The sequence below is a fragment of the Myodes glareolus genome, chromosome 2 (genome assembly GCF_982192425.1).
Source record: "Myodes glareolus chromosome 2, mMyoGla1.1, whole genome shotgun sequence".
NCBI classification, from domain to species: Eukaryota; Metazoa; Chordata; class Mammalia; order Rodentia; family Cricetidae; genus Myodes; species Myodes glareolus.
The window spans coordinates 45,019,980-45,044,946 of record NC_142027.1 but is presented as its reverse complement, the minus strand read 5'-3'; the positions used below and the strand labels follow the sequence as shown (position 1 = coordinate 45,044,946).

Here is a 24,967-nt window from a genome sequence, read left to right as displayed (position 1 = left end):
CAGCTCCGCTCTGTTGTGATAAGACACACTGACCAGAAAGCAGCCTGGTAGTCGGGGCAAGGGTTCATCTGGCTTATACTTCCAGGTCCAATCTGTTATTGAGGGAACTCAGGGCAGAAATTGCAGGAGAAATTTAACACGGAAACCATAGACCACTACTTGCTAGCCTAATCCCTGGCTCTCCTTCCTGCTCAATCGGCTTTTTACATAACCACGGGACCACCAGCTCAAGAAAGGGGGTCATGTGGAGGGCCGGACCACATTCTCCATTGCTTCTAGGAACAAAGGTAGAGATTGACCTCTGTGACCCCAAGGTGTGGCGGCACACGCCTTTAGCCCTGATGCCTGGGAGGCAGAGACAAGCAGATCTCTGTGAGTTCAAGGTGATGTAGCACACGCCTTTAATCCCAGCGCACGTGCTTGGTAACTCTACCGCTGCGTCCCTGCCTACTCCCGAGGCATCACCTGGGACTGGGAACAATGGACCTATCCAAGAGTGACACGTCCAAAGCAGGGTCTGTTTCCTATATAAGGGATGGGTTCCATCTTATCTGGGTCTCCGCCATGTTGGCTGATGCCCGCTCTCCCAAGGGGCATTAAAGCTTTACTGCAGAAGGATCCTATGTGTACCGCGTGGTTCTTGCTGGCGAGACGGTAGCGCGGGACATCTGGTGCCGAAACCCGGGAAAAAGAAGAACTTTGCACCACCGGAGACCCCTTGGACACAAGGAGGATTCAGAACTGCAGGAATGCGTGCTCAGAGAGGTACGTTCTAAAGTCCAGAGAGCATATCAGAAACTGAGCAGCAGTGGGAGGTTGTGCGCGCACCCAGATAAGTTAAAAAGGACCCTCCGGTAAAGAATGGGGGAGACAGAAAAGAAAATAAGTTAAAAAGGACCTCCCGGTGATTTTGGGAGAGTGGAGATGGGGGAGAAGGCTGATTTGCAGGGTCAAAAGCTTTATGTTGTGTTGTTCATGTTGTCTTTTGTGTACTGGATGGGAGAGGGATATTTGAACTTGGAGACTGCTGAGGATGTGGTGTTTTGGGAGGGAGGTTCTGTTTTCGTTTCCACGGAGGGGGAGAGCCTAAGGGTATACTTGGGATTTACGTGGTTTGAATCACCGAGACCTCCTGAAATGTTGTAATGTATACCCCTAAAATGCAGCGGCCCAATAACAGCAGGAAGCAGCCAAAGAGACTAAACGACGCCCAAATTCCCTAAAAGATTAAATGAGGTCCTTTCAGTGATTACAGATCTGCAAGCCTGCTTCTCTGAGTTCCGCTTTGCTCCGTACACCCGGTTTGGGCGCGGAGTGGGTGCAGCTGGGGCTGGAGGGCGGCTGGAGCAGAGCTTTGCTCTATGGCTATGGTGGGGAGCACGTTGCGCTGGCTCAATTGGGGCGGCTCGGTTGGTGCCTGGCCTGGAGGATGTCACAGCGGTGCCACAGGCAGCCGGGCCAAAAGGCTTGCAATGTACCTAAAACTGTGAGGGTCTCTGAGGGTAAAATGGCTCTGATTCCATTTGGCTATGCTAAACGATGCTGACTTCAGGCAGGGCTGGTCGTATTTATCATAATAAAAGCGCAATTAAGGTTTAAATGCAGTAAACAGGCAGTACCGTATTACATCTACATAGTGCGACTTAAGTTTTTAAGAACTGCTTAGCATTTTAAGAACTCAAGTCCTCCTGAAAGATTGCTGTGTATACGCTTGGCTCGTCTGATGTTTCAGGATCCGCAGGGAGGTGGATGCGAAGGGCCCTTGGATTTTGGTGTGATTGGGTCGTTGGCTGGATCTGTGAGAGTTTACAGTCGCTTTTGCTGTGGCACAGGTGTTGAGAGTTGGCTAGTAGGGAAGCGGCCCTGTTCGCCGCCTCTCCCATTGTCTCCTTGAGCCGCAGCGGCTCTGGCGCGGACCTTGAGATGTTGCGGCCTGTGCCGCCTAGGTCTGAGTGTCGGCTCCCGCCACACTCCGCCACCAACACAGCCTCAGACCTCAGAGAACGAGGCTAGCCCCGCGGGGAAGGCAGGGGCGCCTGGGGGTGGAGCCGCCACTTCTTGGCTTGGGACACAGGGAGCTGCGCAGCGAGCAGGCCCAGGGCCGCACACAGCCCTTGGATGGCGGGCGGGCTCTGGAACCCAAGGCCACCATACCGGCAAGGAATACGGCAAGGAATACGGGAGCCAATAAATCTTAAATCTAATATCAACAAACAGGGCCTGGGTTTTTCCTAGGCGCCACTGGGGCAACACGGCCCATACCGTAAAAAACAGAGATCCCCATATGGGTTCCCCAATGGCCACGTCATCTTAGGACTCCAGGCTGGAAACAGGAAAACGGTTTTCTCATATTTTTAAAACAATAATCTCATCTGTGCCAGATTTAAAATGGTTTAATTCTAAGGCCTACTATAAAGACACAGACAAACAAGATTGCTCTTTAGAACAGAGACCTATAGGTCTCTAAGTTCAAGACCAGCCTACTTCCAGTACTGACTGTGCTAAATTTTTACACTGAGTTTTTTAATACTCTTAAATGTTATTTTGGGAGAAGAGTTTGTTTGTTTTTTTCTAGAAATGCTACTATTCATGCTGTGGATTCATCTGTCCAGAGGCCTGAGGACAAAGCCTCTGCTATGGAGCTGTCTGGCCTGATTGCTGCGGAGCTGGCGGGTTCCTGAGGGATGGTCCAGCTCCTGCCCTTGGTCTGTCAGTTATTGCTATGTTGTTGTTGTACATTGCAATGTTGTTGTTGCTGTGCCATTGCTATGCTGCTAGATTTCCCCTTGTTTTGTCAGTTATTGCTTGCTATCAGTTTCCCTTATCCTGTCAGTTATTTCTGCTAAACACTATGGGTATCTTCAAGATAGGTTACAAAATGCCATGGTTATTTAAATTAAAAATTGGATAAATATCTATTTAAACAAAAAGGGGGGAATAATAAAGGAACTGCCCCCGATGCCAAGAATGGCCATCGCCATGGCTCTGTTCATTATAAATTTTTAAAATTTGGATGATAATGGCCAAAATGCTGCAACACGACATTGTTCGGATCCGCAGCGGCCCAAAGATTTGGTTAAGTGGAAAGATGTGCTTTCTAATGAATGGAAAGGCCCGGATCCCATCTTATTGAGATCCAGGGGAGCTGTTTGTGTCTTCCCACAGGATCAAAAAAGCCCATTCTGGCTGCCAGAGCGATTGACCCGAACAGTGAAGAGTGATCCACAACACACGGATTCGCCTGAGGACCTGGCTGCTGTTCCTCCTGCCATTTTGAGGATGGATGACAGAGTACCGATGGAGGACACTCTCAGCTTTCCCGAAGCTGTTACCAGTCAGCCATAGGATGGTGGTGTCTCCCCGATTTTTTACAACCAATAAGACTCTGGGCCCCCTCCCTACCGTCCTAGAGATGATTTATAAGCTTGGCCATAGGATTACAGTCCTGGGTCGTGTCTTTCTTCCCCTACTTCAAAGAATGGGTGGGGGTGGAAATGTTTTGGAACAGTCCTATGCTATGGATTAGTGTTTCTCCTCTGGATGGTCTGCTGACTCAAATCCCAAAATCGTAGGGACAAAGTGGTTATTGCACAAGCGCTGGCTGCCCTGAAACAGGGGCCTCTACTGATGTGTAGTTATCTATGTTAAAGCAGTAAGGTTTAAGCCAACCAGCTCCTGCACCCCTAGGACTGTGGTCCATTGCACAGGGTGGAGTGCTTGGCTTAGCTAGCCCTGAAGGTTGTCGAGCTGAAGAGCATCGCACAGAGAATGGCCCTCTCTGAGAGATAAGTCGCTTTGCTTAAGGGTTTCCTGCCGTATATTCCCTTTCCCAGAAAATTGGCAGAGGGCAGGCTGGATAGGTTCCAGGTGTCATGAGCCTAGGGACAGATTCCGTGCAAGCCCATCGTAATGTTTTCATTTTGGGAAGTGCGACCTCTATCTTTACCTTCCTAGGGAGTTGCCTTTCTGCAAAGAAGTAAAAAAAGGGGGATATGTGGAGGGCCGGACCACATTCTCCATTGCTTCTAGGAACAAAGGTAGAGATTGACCTCTGTGACCCCAAGGTGTGGCGGCACACGCCTTTAGCCCTGATGCCTGGGAGGCAGAGACAAGCAGATCTCTGTGAGTTCAAGGTGATGTAGCACACGCCTTTAATCCCAGCGCACGTGCTTGGTAACTCTACCGCTGCGTCCCTGCCTACTCCCGAGGCATCACCTGGGACTGGGAACAATGGACCTATCCAAGAGTGACACGTCCAAAGCAGGGTCTGTTTCCTATATAAGGGATGGGTTCCATCTTATCTGGGTCTCCGCCATGTTGGCTGATGCCCGCTCTCCCAAGGGGCATTAAAGCTTTACTGCAGAAGGATCCTATGTGTACCGCGTGGTTCTTGCTGGCGAGACGGTAGCGCGGGACAGGGTCACCCACAATGGGCTGGGCCCTCCTACATCAATTATAAACATGACACTCCCTCAAGATATACCCATGACCAACCTAGTCTAGGTAAACCCTCAGTTGAGGTTTCTTCAGATTTCTGGCTGTGTCAATTAACATGTATACACGGAGGTCTGTATGCTATTTACTGTACTCTTGCTGGCGTATTTAATCTGGCTAGCACCTATAAGAAGAACCTTAGGAGACTTGAAACCTGAGATTCACTGCAGTAGTCTCCGAGTCGTTGAAACATAGGTTCTATTCCTGATGGCGGGGTTGTCTACTGCATATGTCTTCTCAGGTCCTCACTGGTGAACCTCTGATTCTGTAATTGCTTAGGATCGGAGAGAAATTGCTACTGCACACCTGCATAAAACATGTATATAAGTAATATATAATTATGCCACTGGCATCCCCAAACCATATGGTTCACTCCTAGCCATTGGCCAATTACCACATGCCTTTCTTTTACAGGAGGCAGAAATAAAAAACAAAAAAGAAACGTTTGTTTCAAAGCCTGTCCCTGTCATTGGAAGTGACATAAAGGCTGGAATTTTAATTACAGATGAGGGCACCATTCTCATTAGCCCACTAACGAGGCCCCTGGCTACACACGCATTGCTTTAGGAGAAAGTAAAAGATCTAAATAGGGGTGACTAAAAGGGGCATCGTGTGTGATTGTGAGAACTTAAAAATATTTGAAAGCTACAAAAAAAAATATGGAAGGATCATTTGCACACAGGTAATTGTAGACTCTAAAAGTTAGGAAGAACCTCAGACACCATATTTAAGGTTACAAAGGTTTTCAAATTAACAAAACAAATCCAGAAACTGTAGCTCGCAGCTGTAAAGCTCATAGATTTTCTAGGAAGCTCAGGCTTATTTTACACATCTTTTATTTTCTGCACCTTTGAAAACTATCAGACCAACATTTTAAATTCAGTCTTTACATGAAGGTTAAATACATATCAGTAACGGCACTTTAATAATTTTAAGAATATTTTCTTAAGCTAGAGCCCTGGCTGTTCCAGAGGTCCTGAGTTCAATTCCCAGCACCCACGTGGTATCTCACAATCATCTCTAATGAGATCTGGTGCCCTCTTCTGGCCTGCAGGCAGACACGCAGACAGGACACTATACATAATAAATAAATAAACTTTAAAAAAGAATATTTTCTTTTTTATAGAGTTCCCACTCCATGATGCACAAACTGGGACTGACCGTGGCTGCAAGATGGTTAGAGCCTACACAAACAGGGTGGGGTAGCAACTCTCACAGCAGAAAACGCTAACTTGATTTTCTCTTGTATCTAGCATGCACAATAAATGCTAATACACATTTTATTTTTGGAGTTGTGTATTCAAATAAATTCAATAAACAGATAAGCAGTGATATACCAAATACAGGCATTATAAAGTTTCTTTTTAAAATAAATGTTTGTTTAGAATAAAATGTTGTTACAAAGACCAGAATTGGAATCTAATAAAACAATTTAATAAAACAAGGCACAATGTTTAAGGCAAAATTCATGAAGAAAGTATATAAAGTTAATATAAGATCATATTTTTTCATGTCCTTTGGGGGAGGAGGCACAAGAATTTAAATAGTTTAAATATTCTTTTGAGAATATTAGCCATTATAAGGTAACATAAATTTGATACAACAGGACTACATCTTTTCCAGAAAACAAACTCCATTATTAATTCACATTTCTGAGTTACATTTTAGTTATATATATACTCATACAGATATTTCTAATACGTAAGACTTTAGGTACTGAAGACTAAACAAGTCAGAACATACATAATAATTTGACCAAAATAGAAGTAACACCTTTTCAGCATCTTGTTGGCATTTGAAGCCCCAACTTCACAGAAAGCGAAGGCTGGTTATGCAGACAGACTTTCCCACTGTGTTCTGTTCTAACAAACCACAGCACAAGTCTGTACACGGCTGTTAGAAAGTGACCACTGGGGTCACAGTTTCTCAGGAACACCAGTGCTGACCATGTTAACTGTGAGAACAGGGATTCTCAACCATCCCTGTCCACAAAGCCAGTCAACTGCAGTAATAGCAACACCAACCTCATCCTAGTTTCTTCCTCCAGCTGGAGTTTTGAATAATAAACAATTTTATTCAGTTTACTCAAGGCCAAAAGAATAGAGCATGTTCTACCAAATGCAGACAGTTTTCTGCATGTAAATGACCTTCACTAAGCTACTAGATTTAATACACACATAACACGCACACGAGACTGAATATTCTATCGATTACTGAGGCTGACTAATGCTAAGAGAAAGCCTAGCAGCACCCGTCTAGACCACCTTCTAATGTTCAGCTGTGAGTTAGTGGAATGCTTAATTTAATGCTTAGTTAAAAGAGATCAAAAAAAAAAAAATGTAAAACGAACGGTGGCACTTACACTAATATTAAACTACCCCTTTCAGCCTATAGGAAAACAGTGATACAACATGCTATACCTCAGTGACAATATTTTCCTAAGATGCTATGACAGCAGAGGAATTTCTGTTGTCCTTTGTGGTAGCATATACATTTAAATAAAATACTATATAAAAGATACACTTCTTTTCTGGGGGCAGGATGGTGGTGGTGCTTGATCCTTGGTTCCAGAGGGCTCTTATCTCCTGGCACAGTATGATTAAGATTCCCTCCCCAGAAGACCCCCCCACACACACACACACAAAGAAACCAGCAGGCCTGTGGTGGCAAAGGAATCTCTCAGGATCAGACTTTCTCCTTCAAGTCAATGCAGAAGACCACATGGCCATCACCGACAACCATATAATATACTTTATTTACTGTATTTTGAGTTAAATGGAAGACTTAAGGCACTTACTCTCAGACCACAAAGGATACTGCTACCAACTACACTATCAAAAAGATCACACGATGATGAAAATATAAAGCTACATGCTACTGAATGAATGTTACATAATATTAAATGCTTAACATACAGATGATGAGGTTAACTAAACACTTATTCTCTAAGAAACAGAGTTACATGCTATAGGTCCCACTGCCTGAAGCCTACACTGCACCCTTCACCAGGGTCACTCTGCCTAGCCTAACTTAACAATTCAGTATGTGGATCTAAATGGAGAGCAATACTTAAAATCTACTTTTAGATGAAAGCCAAATCAACTAGGTAAAAATTAAGCTCTTTAAAACTAAGTGCACCTAAATAATTTTACATATACACTTTTACTGATAAACTCCTATCTATAAGCACTCACACGGGAACTTAGAAAATAAACATGTTTTTATGCAAAGAGCTACTACTAAATGCATAATTTGCAGTTTAAAAGAAAAAAGCGCAATTCACCAAGGCTACCTGTTGTACTAGTAACGAGGCCAATGAGGAACTACTTTCCAACTCTGGGAAGAACAAGGGTAAGAGAAAGCCTACAGCTTGCTGGCTCTGCTTTACCAGAGCAATGGAGCAGCCTCCAGCACAGGGACCAAGAGAATAGTAACTGTATTAAACCCAGTGACCAGGCTTTCAGATGCCAGCAACAGACCACATGGCAAATCAATTTTAAAATAATTCTTTATTACTCGACAGAGCTTCACTGGTGCAGGGATTTCCATATGACTTGATTTTCCCTATCCTTTGCTGCTTCTAAAGATTTGTTTTTCTTAACATTCAAGCAAGGAGCCTCTTCTTGAGCCTTCATTTAAACCCAGTATTTGCAGTGTCTGTCAGAACTGGTCTGCAGTGACAGGCACTATTGAGGGTTGCCTTTAATTTTTATTTACATCACACCCAAATTTCTCATATTTGAAGTCAATTTACAATGCATGTTTATTTTTAATATTGGTGACAAAAATTTAAACGTCAAGACTTTCAGACCAGGAGGCACCTCTGGCATACTTCTACACCTGTGACTTGAGCAGCTGGGAAGCTGAGACAAGACTGGGCTACACAGTAAGTTCAAGGCTAGCCTGAGCTACACAGCCAGGCCCTGTCTCAGAAAATAAAACAGCTGTATTATGAAAATTATCCCTTGCCAATTCTGAAACTCTAAGAGTTCACTAGCTGGATAAATATGGGATTCATAACCAGGGAGACAGACTACTGCTACCACTACATTCAACTGACTTCAGAAGATCAGAATTCTAGATGGCCAATTCCTATCTCACTAAGCTAATGTCTATAGAATCATTAAAAAAGGAAAAGGATGAAAAAGAAAGAAAAAAGATTTTAGCAATCTTTGGCAGCTCTTGTAAAGAATAAGGCCAAAGATGGATTAAAAACAAACAAACAAAAAGGCAAAACAGCTACCAATGAAGATTTCATTAAAAGCTACCTATGCTAGGCGTTGACTGCAGCTTGTTCAGCATGCACAGGTCCTGCATCCACCCCTATAAACCCAACCCCTGCCCAAAAGACAGCGACACGCTGACCTGGCTCACTGTTCACAGAGCTTAACCACACACATAAAAAACCCAACACTTCATTGAAAGAACTCCACAGGCTACATCTACATGCCACAGGCTGGAGTATTTACATTTATGAAAGGTGACTAGGAAACTGGAAAGGGCAGCATTAGATGCTCTATTTACAAGGCTATTTACAAGTGATTCCTAAAAGGCTACGCAAGCTATTACTTAGTACTAGAGGATTATCAATCAAAAAACTAGAAGTATTTAAACCAGAAGAATACGGTCCCATCATCTGAACATTTTCCATGAAAATATTCTATGTTGTTTAAGTCATCTAATTACAAAGCATTTACAAGTGTGACACTTGGGTACTGCCCAAGCCATCACTGTCTGTCCTAATCTAGCAGTCTGCAGCTTACAGCTGCACACTTGGGGAAGTAAAAAGACTTTATAACTTCTATCGTACAATTAACTATGCTAGCAGTAGAAATATCACTTATATAAACACAGGAAGAAAATTTCTAAATAAAAAATTATCTTACTACACTATTTTGAGGAAAAGGTAAGGGGACTCACTATAGCAGCGTTTCACAACTGCAGCCACGAAACTCTTATGTTTCATGACGGAACACAAACACACACAAACCCTGAATTACCCTATAATCTACTAATATAACCTACTAAAATAAAAGTAATATATACAAGAAACCTACCATGCAACTATTGTCAGCATACAGCTGACTTCTAACAAAGCACTCTTTAAGAGATCACCGGCGCCCTAGTGTGATCTGACCTACTGTTAGCGCTCATCAACAGTCTCCATGCTGTCACACACAGGCTGCTTATTTAATCATCAGTAGAGGGTCAGTATTTCCTAATTCCAACTTACAGTTTTAATATTAGTTTTTTATTGCATAATCAACTAGTTAGTAAATTTGTTAATTTCCAATGACAATAATTTGTGTTGCTACTTTTCTTCTACACTTTAAGGATACATTTTAGCGTTTTCTGTCTTGTTTTATTAATACTTCTTTCTCAGTGCTCGGCGGTTAAAACCAACTTTGTGAACTGTTCTATTGTGAATGAACACAATGAGCTCCACTTCTGACTATCTCTGACTGTCATGTTATCTAGTTTAGTTTTTCTTTCAAATGCAGAGAAAGTTTCGGTTTAGTATATAATACAAGCAAAGGAGACACATTTGATGGTTAAAATCCACCCCGAGCCTAGCCCACCCCCACTTTTGAGACAAACATATATATATCCATCCATCCCAGGCTGGTCTCAACCTCACTATGGTGTCTAGGCTAACTCTGAACTCATCTTCTGCCTCTACCTCCTACTGCTGGTTTGGAGGTATGTACAATCATGGCCAACTTTTCTTGATTTGGTCCAATATTATAAAGCAGTTTTTCTTAGATCACTTGCCATCTAGATTTTCCTCTTGGGAAATATTATTATAGATTATTCTATCTTTTGGCAAATAGATTGATCACAATTGTAGCCTCCCAGAAGTGTAAAAGCCATGCTTTCAAGAGATCACTGCAGTTAACAAAATGAAGTTAAGAAGGCCATGGAGGCAGGTGGTGGCACACACCTTTTAATGCCAGCAACAGGAGGTGGAGGCAGGTGGATCTCTGAGTTTCTGGCCAGCCCATTCTACATAGAGTTCCAGGCCTGTAGGGCTCAGGTATTATCTACACAGTTCTTTACCTAGCCCGTTAAAGCATATTTCCAAGTGTCTTGCAGGCTTCTCTGAAACCATTTCTAGAATAAGCTTCCATATTCTTGCTAGGATTAAGGCACTAACACATCACAGCTAGACTGCATGTTAGTAACAATTACACAAACAAGAGCTGAAGTTTAAATATTCCATTTAAAAGTGATAGTCCTTACGGTACCAGTTAGTGGGTCAACCCAATGGCCCCAGGTAACACCACTCCAGGCTGATTGTGACTGCTCCTCAGAGTGTACCATTCTTCTAGTGTTTGATCCAAGACTTAGTGAAAACTGTGACCAACCAGCTGATGAATTTTGAACTGCCATGCAGAATAAATTACACTCAAAGAACCTAAGCACAGAACTGGACTCAATCTTTCTAAACGGATGGATCACTGCAACTCTTACATGGACAGTCAAGATGAAGACAGTAAGGCTTCCAATCAATCTCAAGCTTCATTTTCTTTTTGAATCATCTTTGCTTAGTGTTTTAGCATTGTCAACACCCACTGCTGCTCAACCAAGCAGGACCTTCTGCATCCTGTGCGCAGCGACACTGGCCTCATCTTCTGAGTCAGACTCACTCTGTGACGTGGAACTGTGCGAGGCCGAGCTGCAGGGGGAAGAGCATTCTGGAGAACACAGATAGTGCATCAGGGGGAGGCGATACTTCCCACAGAAGTCCACAAACTTAATTTGTCTGACACAGCAGTCAAAATAGACTCCTGGAGAGAAGAAGAATATAGATCAATAAAAGCAAAGATGTGGTGTGGGAGACTTGTCTGTATTCTGTCAATCATATTTTAATAAAACGCTGATTGGCCAGGCAGGCAGTATAGGCAGGAAAGCCAGACAGGAAGTAGGGGTGGAGCAAAGAGACTGGGAGTATTCTGGGACACAGGAAGCTCCCTCGTCACTACTGTGCAGACCACTGAAGAGGCAGCATGTAACTGGCCCAGCCGAAAAAGGTACCAAGCCATATGGCTAACATAGATCAGAATAATGGGTTAAGATAAGTCATAAGAACTAATAAGTAGCCTGACCTAATGGACCAATCAGCATTATAACTTACAGAGATCTCTGTGTGATTGATTTTCTCTGGGACTTGCCGGCTGTGGGGTACCGGGCAGGAACAGATACCCCAACAAGCCGGCCCTCACACTACAAAGATGCACAGTTTTTTCTTAAAAAAAAAAAAAAAGAAGAAGAAGAACCACCACCATTCTGAAAAAACTTGAATTCCGGATCGTCCTGCCTGCACCTCTCCCAAGGGCTTAGGATTACACATGTGCACCATCACTGGGAGAGCAAAACTGACAGAAACAAAAGGCCATTCTACATTTATGCTGGCTCTAAATCTCTGGGTTACAAAGCTGATGATCTCATTTAGTGTATGCAAAATCAAATATACTTTGGTAGATTACAACCGGTACTTCCCTTACTTGGTACTTCAGTGCTCCTGACTATGTAGTGAGGTAGAGCTACAGCCAGAGTTGAGAGGAAAGCAAGGTCACCATGTCTCAGACTCTAGCTGGCCCTTTAGAAACACTTTACACACCCAAGGCCACCCCTATGCCTGCAGTATAACCAAACTACGGAGATTTGTGCCCACTGTCTCTCTGAAAAAGAATCTCAACTTCAAGCCTGTTTCCCAACTATTCTCTATCCCACAATGGACCCAAACAAAGTGATGTGATCTAATCAAAAGAGAACTCCCACTGACAAGACCCCTCGCTAACCATTTTAAAGGCAGGATCTTACTAGGTAACCTAGGCTGGCCTGGAACTCTCTGCGTAGACCAGGATGGCCTCCAACTCACAGAGCTCCTTGCCTGTGCCTCCTGAGTGTGGGAATAAAAGCATGTGCCAACCTGGCTCCCCTATAACCCGTTATGGTTTACTACTCTGAACAACTGAGAAAGTAGATACATCCAATACGTTTATAATAAAGCCTCATAACTAGGCTGGCTTCCCGTAATACTAGTCATCTCTAAGCTTTCAAACCATGCAGAGAAAATGTCTCATAAATGAGATAATTTTTAACTTATAATTCAATAAGGAACCTGGGGTGGTGTGGATAGGAAAGCATGATTGATTTTATTTTACTTATTTATCGATGTTATCTGAAAATTTAAACTTATAATTTTTAAGGCATTCCTAAGATAAACAACTCTTTAGAATACTAAAGAAGTCAATAAAAAGTCGGCAAAGAGAAGAGTTCTTTTCTCTTTAGAGGGCCATTCCCAAGAGGGCAGATTCTGGCACACTGGATTTCACAGGAAGCAGTGGTGTGAATGCTGCCTCTTACAAATCTTTACACCCTGTTTCAACAGTTCCTGCCTCTGCCAAAGCCACTTCAGGACAGACAGAGGTCCACAGAAGAAGACAGCAACCCCTGCTTCTGAGAGGAGGTGGCCAAACCAGCTCAGAGAATGCTTTTATTTTTAAACCCAGCCTTTTTGTCTGGCAACAGTCTTTGAGAAATTTAACTTTTCTTTTCCTCTATTACCTCTAATCAGAAGATGATCCTTTCTGGGAAAAATCCCACCTGGCTCTGATAACGCTGTGCACATTTCTCAGTATTTACACTTACCCTCACTCCTGCACCTTTCCATACCCATTAAACACAGACTTACATGGAAGACAGCCAAACATTTTCACACTGTTTTAAGGAATTAGAACTATGTATACTTCTTTGTGTTTCCTTTCATCTTATCATCTTACTTTCAACATAATGTTCCAAAACAGGAAGAGAGCTCCTGGGTATTTTCCTTGTGTTTAAAAGAAAACTAGTGTGAAAATAATTTCTAAGGAAGGAGGCACAGGGGGTAAATTCCTCTGTGTGAAGACACTTTAGCTAATTAAAACAAGGCAGAATCAATTTTTACAAATAGCTAAATGAGTGGAAAAGGTTAACATCAGATTCACTTACCACCACATTTTGGGTTTGGGCAATTGCTGGCTGAACCCAAGTATCTAAGGAGATTCCCAGGAAGATCATAGGGAGTGTAAGAAACACTTCGGATCTTAATGGTCCTTGCAGCTAATTCCAGAAGAGTTGGAGGGTCATATGTTAAATCCCTAACAAAACGGACAACCAACGGATTTCCTCGCAAACTCAACTCTTCCAGATGAATAAGGTCGAGGATCTCACGAGGCAAGTATGTCAGCAAGTTATTGTGGAGACTCAGGGAACGAAGAGAATGCAACCTAGAGTGAACACAACACAGAAGCCAAGGGCAGCGGATGAGCGCAACAGCCTGGAAAGTTGCGTTTACATACATGTCTACATGTACATAAGCACGTCTATGTGTGCATACTCTGAGCTTTCCATATGGATGAACAGTTAGGATTGAGGCCAATAAAGGAAAAACTAAAGTATCTAAAACAGCTCAAACAGCTTTACAGATGCTATCAAAGACTTTCCCTCTGGGATCTTAAGAATACTTAAAACATTCACACATGCATAAAATGATAGATTTAAAGACATTGAAGGACATATTTTATTTTTCACTTACACACCTGAAAATGATTTCAAGTATGCTATGAATAATGATCCTTTTCAGTATAAAGCGACACCAGGACAGGAGTGCTTAACATCAAATACAAATTGCCAAGTTCCACAAGACCCAAGTAAAATTATACCAAGTAATTTTCTCTCTCTTTCTCTCCCTCTATAGAAGATAGATATAGAGGTAGATATATAGATATCTGTATCTAGGTATATCTAGATATAGATATATCTTTAAAAAAAACACAAAGAAGAAGAAAGTTGAGAGGTTGGGTCAGTCAGTAAAGTCTCTGATTTGTACAAGGATCCAAGTTCAATCTGCAGCATCAATGTGAAAATGCCGGTAAAAAAATGTCAGGTGTGGGGCATACTTGTAATCCCACAAGTAATCCCTGGGGCCTTCTAGCCAACAAGTCTAGACCAATTGATGAACTCCAGGCCAATGAAAGACCCCATCTAAAAGGAAATAAAAGGCATTCCATATGAGCATGCATACCTGCACACATACATGTACACACACACACAAACACACACAAAGCAAAGCAAGCTGAGCAAATAACTTGGGTAATAAACCAGAACACTTATTAAAAATTACTCAGCTCAAAACAAACTTTTTTTGACTACCTATTTCTTTTCCTTTTCTTTATGAATCAAGTTGGTCTTAAGACATTCCTGTCTCATCCTCCCTAGTGCCGATTCCTGGCACACTCTTCATTCTTTCCCATACATAAGACACAAGAGCGGCCCGACAGTGGTTCCCAACCACAGCTGTCTGTGTCTAGAAGCCGAGACTACTCACTGTGAGAGCTGAGGAGGCACACTCTGGATTTTGTTGTCACATAACACCAAGTAATTCAGAGAAGGGAGATTTGCTAATTCTGGTGGGATTTCTTTAATGAAGTTTCCTCCAAGGTATAAGCATTCTAAACTGCAAAAGCAAATTGTAAAAAAGAAAATAAACACAAGCTGGTCAAGATACTTCATTGCCTCCATTGTAACAGACACATTTCAACTACTCATTCACCATAAGATATATCTTATGTATCTTACTCAGGATTTGCTATAAACCCTTAATACAGTTCCTTGTGTTCTGGTGACCCCCCCAACCGTAAATTAGTTTCAATGATAACTCATAACTGTAATTTTGCTACTGTTAAGAATCATAATGTAAGTATCTGACATAATGAAACTGGTCTTAGGTTAGTTATTCCTGTGATAGGGTCATTTGACCACAAAAGGGTCACCACCCACAGGCTGAGAACACCATGCGAGGCAGTCTCCAGAGAGAGAATGAAATCCCGAGGGAGTTGATACCTTCTTGTTAGATAAGACACATATGATTAAACCACCAAAACCAGAGGAATAGTTCAGCGGCACTGAAAGAGAACAGGAAGGGTCACGGCAGCTCTCATTGAAGAAGCTTCCCAGAGTACTGTGAACCCAGATGGGCTATGAACTTAGCCCCATAGACAGAGAAACAGAGATTTCCAGGTAGAGGATGTGGCTTTAAAGACTCAACAGGCACATCTGTTAACTAAAGAGAATTTTTCCTGAACCCAGACAAGGCTGGAGATGCCAGATTACAGGCACCACGAGATTCCATGCTGGCACGCTTGTGTTGGATGCATTTACTAATAGACAACAGGGAAACCAGTAGCCCTGCCCACTCCCCGAAAAGGGCAGAAAACCATACACAAAGTTTCTACATAAAAGTTTTTCCTTTACTCTTAATAAAGCAAATACATTCTTCAGAGGCAACCTGAATAAATTATGTAAAACCAACCATTACTATGAAGTTCAAGTTTTAGGTAAGGTTGTTTACTTAACAAAATAACATCTTAGAGGTAGGGTGCATTTATTGTAACAAAATATAATGCCATTTTCTTATGACTGTTGGAAAGTTTCAAACGGATTTTTTTTTTTTTTTTGCAGGGAGGTGGTAGTCAGCTCTTACAATATTCAATAGACAGAACGTATACTTATAACGCATTTGGAACTTGCCCACTATTACTTTTGGTTTTGTTATTCTGCCCAGAACTATCATTCTTTCAAACACTTTCAAGTAAAACATCAAAACAACTTTAAGTGAGAAAAATCAGGCTACCACACTGTTATCCAAAACAGGAATTACCTGGTGGGCATTTCACTTTTTGTACGTGAGTGTGCAAATGTGCACGTGGGTGGAAGCTAGAGTGAACTTGAGTGTCCTCCCCAATTGCTCTTTACCCAAAACTCCCAGATCCACCTGCTCATCAGCCTTCTTTGGTGATCCTAGTTCCACCTCAAACCATACCCACTACTGACACTCTAATTTTCTTAAAATAATTGGATGGTATAAGAAAGGTGCCATTCTGCACTTTCCACCTATAGAGCTGCAGTTTCCTAATTTGTAAATGTAGTATCGTCTTTCTGTGTTTCTGGCCATTTGCATATCCTCAGAGCATTTCCTGTTCATACCATTTTCCCATGGGTTAGACAATTTCCATTAGTTTGTCGAGAGCATTGCTGTTGAATGTGTTCTTCATAGCTTTGTTCCTTTGTGACCTCCTTTTGTCTGTTTTATACGTATTACAAGAATTCTTAGTGACTTTGCAAAAGGAGCAATTCAGAAGCTCTAGTTTGTCACCTGCCTTCTTACTGGATGTTAGTCTCCTACATAACCATAGCATTCTCTTTAGAAGTCTGCCATTTTTTGTTTCCAATATACCAAAGCTACACTACAGGCATATCAAGTTTCTGACTCCTAAAACTTCCCATTGGGGTATTACTTAATTCATATCAAGTATTTCTGTTTCTTCAAATCCATTTTGCTTTGAAATCCACTTCCCTTGATTATGAATAGTGCTTCCAGCTTTTGTTGTTGCTGTCAGCATTTATTTCATTCAATTCTACTGCTTCCTGGCCTAAGAATTAGGGTCAGTTATTTGATGCTTATTAAAGATGGCACAAAAGTCTAAAGCACATAAAATATCAAGTCAACAAATATGAACATCTACCACGTGCCAGGCACCATTCAGTATCCGCCAGTCGAGCTGTTAATGAGGCTCTCACAGGAAAAGGGTCAATCAGAAAGTAATGGAGATGACTCTGCATGGGTGCCAGGAGAGCTTTCTCTTGGGAGATTCTGAAATGTGAGCAGACTATGAGCTCCAGGGGAAAGTGATCGCTGCAATGAAAGCTGTAGGCAGCATAGCTGGTGTGGGGAGATCAGACTGAGGTGGAAATGAGGTATTGTCAACAGACAGCCTGGGAAGGTTGGTCACAAAGCCTCACAAGAATTTTGAATATTATCCTAGGTATGATGAGTGGGGTTTAATACTTAATTTTCAGTGATTATTTACATACATGCCTATGTGTGTGGTGCTCAGAAGTCATTGTATCCCCTAGAGCTGGAGTTACACAGTTCTGAGCCACCCAATCTTTCCAGGACAGCTCTTAACTGAGTCTTCTCTCAACCCTCTAGTGCACGGGGTTTAAATGAAAGCTAGCTGCGTCACTTCACTCACAGTTTAGAATAACAATTAGTAGGATGAATGTGTGTGGCTGGAACACAGTGCAATCCCGATGAGAAGTATTAGCTTTTGACTTTTAACTTACTAAGTGTTTTTAAGGACCTTTCACGCACCAACAGGGAACAACCTGATTGCTGATGCTAGGGTGCAGGTTCTACAACGACCTATCTCAGTATACTGTCTCCCTACAGTTCTGCCTCTTCTTACTGACACAGTTCCTTTCTTTCATTCATTTCCCCCACTGTTCTGGGTCATAAATGCTACTTCTATTTTGCTGGTAGACATCCTTCCACTTCCTTCCACAACTGGCCTCATCTCAGCACAGCCACTGTTACTATGGTTCCTCTTCTCTTTAGCAGCTCTATGGTCCTCAGTGGCTCCTATGTGTTCCTATTGTGAATGCTTAGTTCCCAGCTGGAGGCGCTAGTCTAGAAACTTAGGAGGTGGGGCCTTGCTGGTACAAGTGGGTCACTAGTGCAGACCTCTCAAAGTTATACTCCTTCTCTGGTTCTTGCCATCTACCATGTAATAGCCAACCTCTGCCACACATTCCATCATGAACTGAGCTCCTTCCACGCTTTCCAACCACAAGGCTGACTGTCTGAAACTGTGAGTTAGTTCTTTCCTCAAGTTACTCTGTTAGGAATTCTGTTCCAGTTAAGAAAAAACAATCACCAAGGCAGCTACTAAGTGATTAACAGGCAGGCAGGCCTACAGAGTGGGACCAAGGAGCAGAGAGCAGGAGCAAGGTGGGAACCAGGGACAGGGCAGCACCTTCAAAGGCCCATTCAGGTTTTGGATGGAGCAACTCAAGATTTCATCATGATTCTCAGAATGGACTGCAACTTAAAAGTGATGAAATGCTTATTTCTAGAATCCTGCATGTAATACTTCTGGGTCACAGTTGGTGTGAGTACCTGAAAGCAGTAAATAAAATCATGAAAAGATGTGGGAAGCAGCTGCACATTTCTCTAAGAATTCTAATTGTGTTTCCATAAATGTTCATTTCAAAACTTCCCTTACTATTTCACTGAGAAATTTCCCCATTCATGGCCACCCATCAGATACATTCTCAGGCAAAATCAATATATCCCATCTATTAAATTCCTCTTTTGCAACTCATAGGTATCACTAATCATGTCATGATCAGAATATTAAATTTACACTGTCGGAACTATTTCTCACTTTCAAACTCAAATAATTCCCAAAGCTCTAGGAACTGGAAGTCTTTCAATGGTTTATGAGAATTAAACTTCTAAGCAAACATCTGTTCTAAACATCCTTTTCTGTAGTTAGAAAGGCAACTGCTGAATTTAAAGCAAATCACAGTTTTAAAACACACTGGGAGCTGAAGAGACGGCTCAGCAGTTAAGTGCACTGGCTGCTCTTCCAGAGGACCTGGGTTTAATTCCCAGCACCCACATGACAGCTCACAACTATCTGGAACTCTAGTTCCAGGGGACCTGACACCCTCACAAAGTCATACATGCAGAGAAAATACTAATGCACATAAAATAAAAGTGTGTGTATATATGTGTGTGTATAAACAATTTTACTATATATATATTTTTAACATCTGTCAGCCTTGACCATCAGAACTGGAGCAACCCATTTTTCCAGTGTTGACATATGCAGAAAACAGGAAAATAATTCACCACCAAACTAATGGAATGAGTTTTTCTTTTCTTTTTAATATTAATATACCAATCCTGAATTGGTTCCTGGTGGCTGGCTCTGCCTGCCCCCCCCCCTTTGGGTTTTTCAAGACAGGGTTTCCTCTGTGTAGTACTGGCTGTCTTGGAACTAGCTCTGTAGACCGGGCTGACCTTGAACTCAAGAGATCTGCCTGTCTCTGCTTCCTGAGTGCTGGGATTAAAGGTGTGTGCCTGGCAACCTGGCTTCTTTCTTTCTGTTTAGTAGGCAGCTATTATAACATTTATTAAAATACTAAAGTTAGTAGAAACCGCAGAAAACCCAGTTCAGCCTGCTTTCTTAGTAGCTAGCACCCCGGACCACCAGCCCAGGAGTGGCATTACCCACAGTGAGCTGGGCCCTCCCACACCAATCATCAGTTAAGAAAATGCAGCACAGGCCAGTCTGGCAGGGGTATTTTCTCAATTGAGATTCCCTCTTCCCAAATGATTCTAGCTTGTATCAAGCTGACATAAAACTAGCCAGCAGAATACCCCAACTATAACATACTAGGACTAGTTCACTTCTTTTCTGAGTTGTGGTCAATGGGGTCTTAGAGACCCCTAAATATCACAGGCTCTTGTCACTGCTTTTGGCTATCCTCCAGCTCTTGATGGTCAGACACACTGCTGACGACATACATATGTCAATCATAAACCATGGAGAAATCCAACTGGTACTGCCCTGGAAGCTCCACCTCTCCTGGCTAGCTAGGAGTTGTGTTCAATACCAGAGGAAAGTAATCATCGATCTCAGCCAGCTATGAACCCTTCAGGCTCCAGGAACTGGCCAGCCAAGAGATGCCACTGGTGCAGAAGTGGCAATGAATGTTACAGCAGGAAACCAACCACTTCCTGATTGGACTTAAGGCCCCTTCTATAACTTCAAGGAAGCAGTATTTTCTAGACACAAGAGGACTGTTGCACACACTAAGTCACAGCAATTGTGACAGCATGCACAAGACCTGCGCAGTCTCAACCCACACAAAATCCCAGCTCCGACTGGAGGATGTGGAACAAAGTCCCATCAGTAGCTGAGTAACTACGTAGGCATTTGACAGCACCTGGGAGGGAAAGAGTCCATTTTCTTTACTGGTGTAACCCCAAGAGTGGCAGGGTATCAGGAACCATGGCCTTGGTGGGTTTGAAAGAAAAACAATCAAACAAAAAGAGAACTTGAACTTGGGTGGGGAGAAAGGTAGAATTGAACCTGGGAGGGAGGGAGGGCGAGCGTGCATGGGGGCGGGGGTGACTAGCCACAAAATAGTATGAAATTAAAGGAAGGCAACACAAATTCAATGCAAGGTTTTAAATGGGCACAGTGTTTTATTTAAATCTTAGCACATTTTTCTATCATTTTGTTGGAGCTAGTCATTCCTAGGATAGCTACAACAGCTTCAACACTCCAGGGATTGCCGTCTCTTGTCTTGTCAAATCCTCCTAAACCACACTAAACAGACACCAAGAGACGGTCACTAAAAAAAGACACTGCTTTTTTAAAGATGAGAAAAGGACCCATGAAACTCGCTTGGCTCAGATTCAGTCTCCAAATAGCATCCAGTGTCACACAACCCATTTACCCAGTTTGCTGCTCAGTGAGGAATAAATTTAAGCCCTTCTTCAATTAGTTTCTGAACTGAGGAATAAAACCTAAATTCATTAGAAGCAAGTGTGAACCACTCCTACCTTTTCAGCACTGTAAACAAAAACAAGCCTGTGCCTGTCTACACAAAGCTGAAAACTTACACTTATTTGCTTTAGAACCTATATTTTAATGAACGGAATTTATATTCATATGATGGCCTGACTTACGCGGGGGAAATGAAGCCAGTCATAAAAATAAACAAGACTTCCAGTACCCATTTGCTTGTTACTTGTCTGAAAGTCATCTTTTAGAATTTTTTTTTTTTTTTTTTGGTCTTTCGTGATGGGTTTCTCTGTAGCTTTGAGGCCTGTCCTGGAACTAGCTCTTATATACCAGGCTGGCCTCGAACTCACAGAGATTCGCCTGCTTCTGCCTCCCAAGTGCTGGGATTAAAGGCGTGTGCCACCACCATCCGGCCCTAGAATATTTTTTTTTAATTCAGATTTTTGCCATTAAGGGAAAAATCAACAAGCAGAATGAAGCTACATCTAACACACTCAGGAAAACCTGGACAGGTCAATGCACATGAAACCAAGATTTGTTACCCTTCCTGGAACAGTAATAGGTGGAGAGGGGAAAATTCTGTTGGTCATACGCTCTGTGTAACTTTTAAAAATTGTTCTTAACTGTTCTGTAAAAGGACAGAATCTTCTTCATTTTATTACACTGGCTCAAGAAGTGGCTCTCCTAGATGAAGGTCATGTGGTCCACGCTCAGCACCAGGAAGGGCGGAGAGCAGCGCAGTGCAGGCCAGGTTCACAACAAAGAGCGGTTACACGGAATCCGGAAGGACACGATGTTTAAGAGCTACAGTAGGCTCCAGGCAACTGTGACACCACCAGCCTCCCCATTTTCCAGGGTTTCAAAATAGTTAAGTCTTTGAGAACTGAACCACCGAGCTCTCACTGTGGTCATGATTTGGCTCCAGCAACTCATTCACATGAAATCTCAGCTTCCTCAGCCATGAAAAGAAGGAAATGAACTAGGTCATGGCCAAAGCTGCTTCTTTCTCTAGGAATACAATTCTGTATGACCTTCTGGCCTGCATCCAACTAGAGTTCCTTATCTAACCTCTGCTGACTCCTATCAGTAGAGAAATAAAGCACCAAGACTGACAACAAAAATCACGGTGCAAAAAGTCCCTCAATTTATCAAGTCAGAGACTTAAAGACTAACACCCTTCAGTAGCAGTGATCAGGCCGGAACATCAGGTCAGCCAGGTATAAATGACCTGAAGTGGTTCTCTGGATCACTCGTGCCAGCACAACAGAAGCCTAGGGACTCAAGTCCTAGCCCTATCCACCCACTGTGGACAATTCATGGGTTTGGTAACAAGACCTCAGAAGTCAAACCCAGTTCTACTACTTAATGGGTTTGTGATCTCGAGACTTCACTTCTCTGAGCCTTTGTTGCTCACCTCATCTTAGAGAATGTTAGAGCCCTAAGACGGGGAACACGGCACCGCATAGTTTTACGTTTTCCATACATGTATTTTGCCTACTTCTTTTTCAATGTGGAGATAATACTCTCCCTGGGTTCCTCTTACTAAGCTGGACCTGAAATGAAAAGGTTGAATTACATAATACCAGAATTAAAGGGAACCAAAGCCTGTCAAACTAACAAAATCTCTCCTTAACTGTCCCACATCCTCTTTCCTAAGCACACCTATTGTGGACTACCATCATTTCTATTCTACTACAGCGGCCTCCTAAGCAGCCCCCGTCTCCCCACGGCACAGGAACAAGACACGTGTGCACTCGGAATGGAACCCACGCTCTACGGCAGTCTTCGAGCTGTGAGGCAGCCTGGGTGGCCCCGTTGTTGTCCTCCACTCTCTAGTACAATGCCCATCTTTCAGCAGTTTGGCCATGATTCTCCTCCTCGTTTCCAGGCTTTCACAGGCACAGCCGCTCTCTCTACTTGGAGTGATCCCAGCAGCTCACACTCAGGCTAACCTTCACTGGTCCTTCCTTCAAAAGCCTGACTCAAAGGGCACTTACTTACTCCAGGACCAAAATAGGTCACATCCCCGCTCTCCTGTCTCGAGGGGCTCTCACGGCCCCAGGTCAATAAGGAAGTCTATGACCTTTGCTAATACATGTGTTAGATCCAGGCAGGCAGGACATGCTCACGCCTCCCCAGAACCTAAGAAAACCAAGTACTCTGTAAACATCCATCAAGGAGCAAATTAAGGGACACGGTGTCCAGATGCCTCATTTTGCAAATAGGGCACGCTGAGTGGCCTGCCTAAGGCTGAGATGTTATTTTTTATTCCCAGGTCAATGTTTTTCCTGTTAACTCAAAGGTTCTTTCCTGCTCCACATTCTTTTTTCTTGGCTCATCCAATGAAGGAGCTGAAAATGTTTAACAAATGGAAGATACTTCATTGCTGCTGTTTTACTTCCAACTTCCCTGCAGGGCACCCTAGGGAACTCTCAGTACCCTTTTTCTGTACCTCCTCGTTTCATTAAATTCTACATTAATGAATAACCTACTTAGGTGAGTTAGACAATTCCTGTCAGGAAGAAATTATAGTCAATAAGATAAACGTGATGGTGGAATGAGTGAGACAGAGACAAAGTAGTTTGGCTGTAATTGTCCAGGGAACAGTAAAGAAGGGAGTCACAAGATGGGCGGTGATGGAGCATGCCTTTAATTTCAAGCAGAGGCCTGAACTCTCCGAGTTCGAGGTCAGCCTGGTCTATAGAGTGAGTTCCAGGACAGCGAGAGCTACAGCGAAACTGTCTCGAAAAACCCGAAAGAAAAGGAAAAGGAAAAGAAAGAAAGGAATAACGAAGGCAACTCCTAAGATAAGATTTTGAAGCGTGAATAAGTTCCCCGGAAGAGGCTTTGCGTCCACTCAATCCAAGCCACATTTAGCGAGTGACAAGTTGCCTTTCCTACACGGTGGGAAATGCAGACGCTAACTCCACAACTAGTATTTCCACTTACGCTAAAGAGGGATCTGGAAACTGAATGAAAAACAAGAGAGTAGTAGGCCAGAGCACCTCCTATGCCACGTTAAAGGGCACGCACTTTGATGCAAGGGCATGGCAAGTCATGGAAGGCTTTCCAGTTAGAAATCGACCACCTCCGTTAGTGGGTGCCCACTTGGCTGCTTCTCTAGACTCAAGAAATAAGGCAAAGCCGGATTTCGAGGCGCACACCTTTAATCCCAGAACTTGGGAGACAGAGACAAGCGTATCTCTGTGAATTCGAGGACAGCATGGACTACAAGCGCGAGTTCCAGAGTTCATTGTTGTGTGTGTGTGTGTGTGTGTGTGTGTGTGTCGGGGGGAAACCTACAGCTAAACTGCCCCGAAGATCTGCGCAGGCCAAACACGATCCAAACGCCATGTCCACTCACCCTCAATTGTATGTTCCCACTGGCGATGGCCCGGCAGTACTCGCCTCCATCTCGGGTGCCACGGAGCTCGGGCCACCGCCCTGCTCTCCACCCGATCCCCACCCCCACCCCGATCCCCACCCTGTCCCGCCGCCTCTCACCTCTGCAAGTTCTCGATCTCGGCGGGGATGCTCTGCAGTTGGTTGCCGCCCAGGCTGAGGGTCTGCAGCGCCCGCAGCTCCAACAGCGAGGGGGGCACCTCCTGGAAGCAGTTGCCGCTGAGGTTGAGCACCTGGAGGCTGCGGCAGAGCGGCGAGCGGGCCAGGCCCTTGGGCAGCGAGCCCGGGCCGCCGAGCCGGTTGTTCCTGGCCAGGAGCGTGCGCAGGCCGCTCAGCGTCAGCAGTTCGGGCCCTAGCGCCGTGAGCGCGTTGCCGCTCACGTCCAGGAGCTGGAGGTGCGGGAAGCCGCCGCCCAGCGCCCGCGGTAGCGACGTCAGCCGGGTGTAGGGCAGCAGCAGCCGCAGCAGCGCCTCCCGCGAGCCCCGCCGCTCCTCGGCGCGCGCCTCCAGCTCCGACTCCAGCGCCTCGGCCGACACGTTAAGGCGGGACCAGTTGAGTTCGGCATCTCCGATCGCGGCCTCCTCCATCCCGCCCGAAGCCCAGGCCGCCGCCGCACCCGCGGCGCGCCCCGGAACCTCAAGCCGAGC

At 43.8% G+C, this 24,967-nt stretch overlaps 1 protein-coding gene and 1 long non-coding RNA gene across 2 annotated transcripts; one reads left to right on the top strand and one right to left on the bottom strand.

The window, feature by feature from the left end:
- The first annotated feature begins 250 nt into the window (after positions 1–250).
- Positions 251–4,368, top strand: LOC148122954 (uncharacterized). The gene is made up of 2 exons (XR_015735857.1): positions 251–765; positions 2,576–4,368. It is a non-coding gene; the product is annotated as an uncharacterized LOC148122954 (long non-coding RNA).
- Positions 4,369–5,772: 1,404 nt separating this feature from the next.
- Lrrc58 (leucine rich repeat containing 58) lies at positions 5,773–24,952 on the bottom strand. Its single transcript, XM_048422650.3, has 4 exons — positions 24,423–24,952; positions 14,867–14,995; positions 13,489–13,766; positions 5,773–11,282 (listed from the first exon to the last, which is right to left on the bottom strand). The coding sequence occupies exons 1-4, from the start codon at positions 24,905–24,907 to the stop codon at positions 11,074–11,076; spliced, it is 1,101 nt and encodes a 366-aa protein (XP_048278607.2). The 5' UTR covers positions 24,908–24,952; the 3' UTR covers positions 5,773–11,073.
- Positions 24,953–24,967: the final 15 nt, after the last annotated feature.

Coding starts and splice junctions, on each gene's coding strand:
- Lrrc58 (XM_048422650.3), bottom strand. CDS start 24,907: ATGGAGGAGGCCGCGATCGGAGATGCCGAACTCAACTGGTCCCGCCTT. Junction 14,996..24,422: donor GAGATCGAGAACTTGCAGAG/GTGAGAGGCGGC, acceptor TTGCTTTTGCAG/TTTAGAATGCTTATACCTTG. Junction 13,767..14,866: donor GTGCCTCCTCAGCTCTCACA/GTGAGTAGTCTC, acceptor TGTTCACTCTAG/GTTGCATTCTCTTCGTTCCC.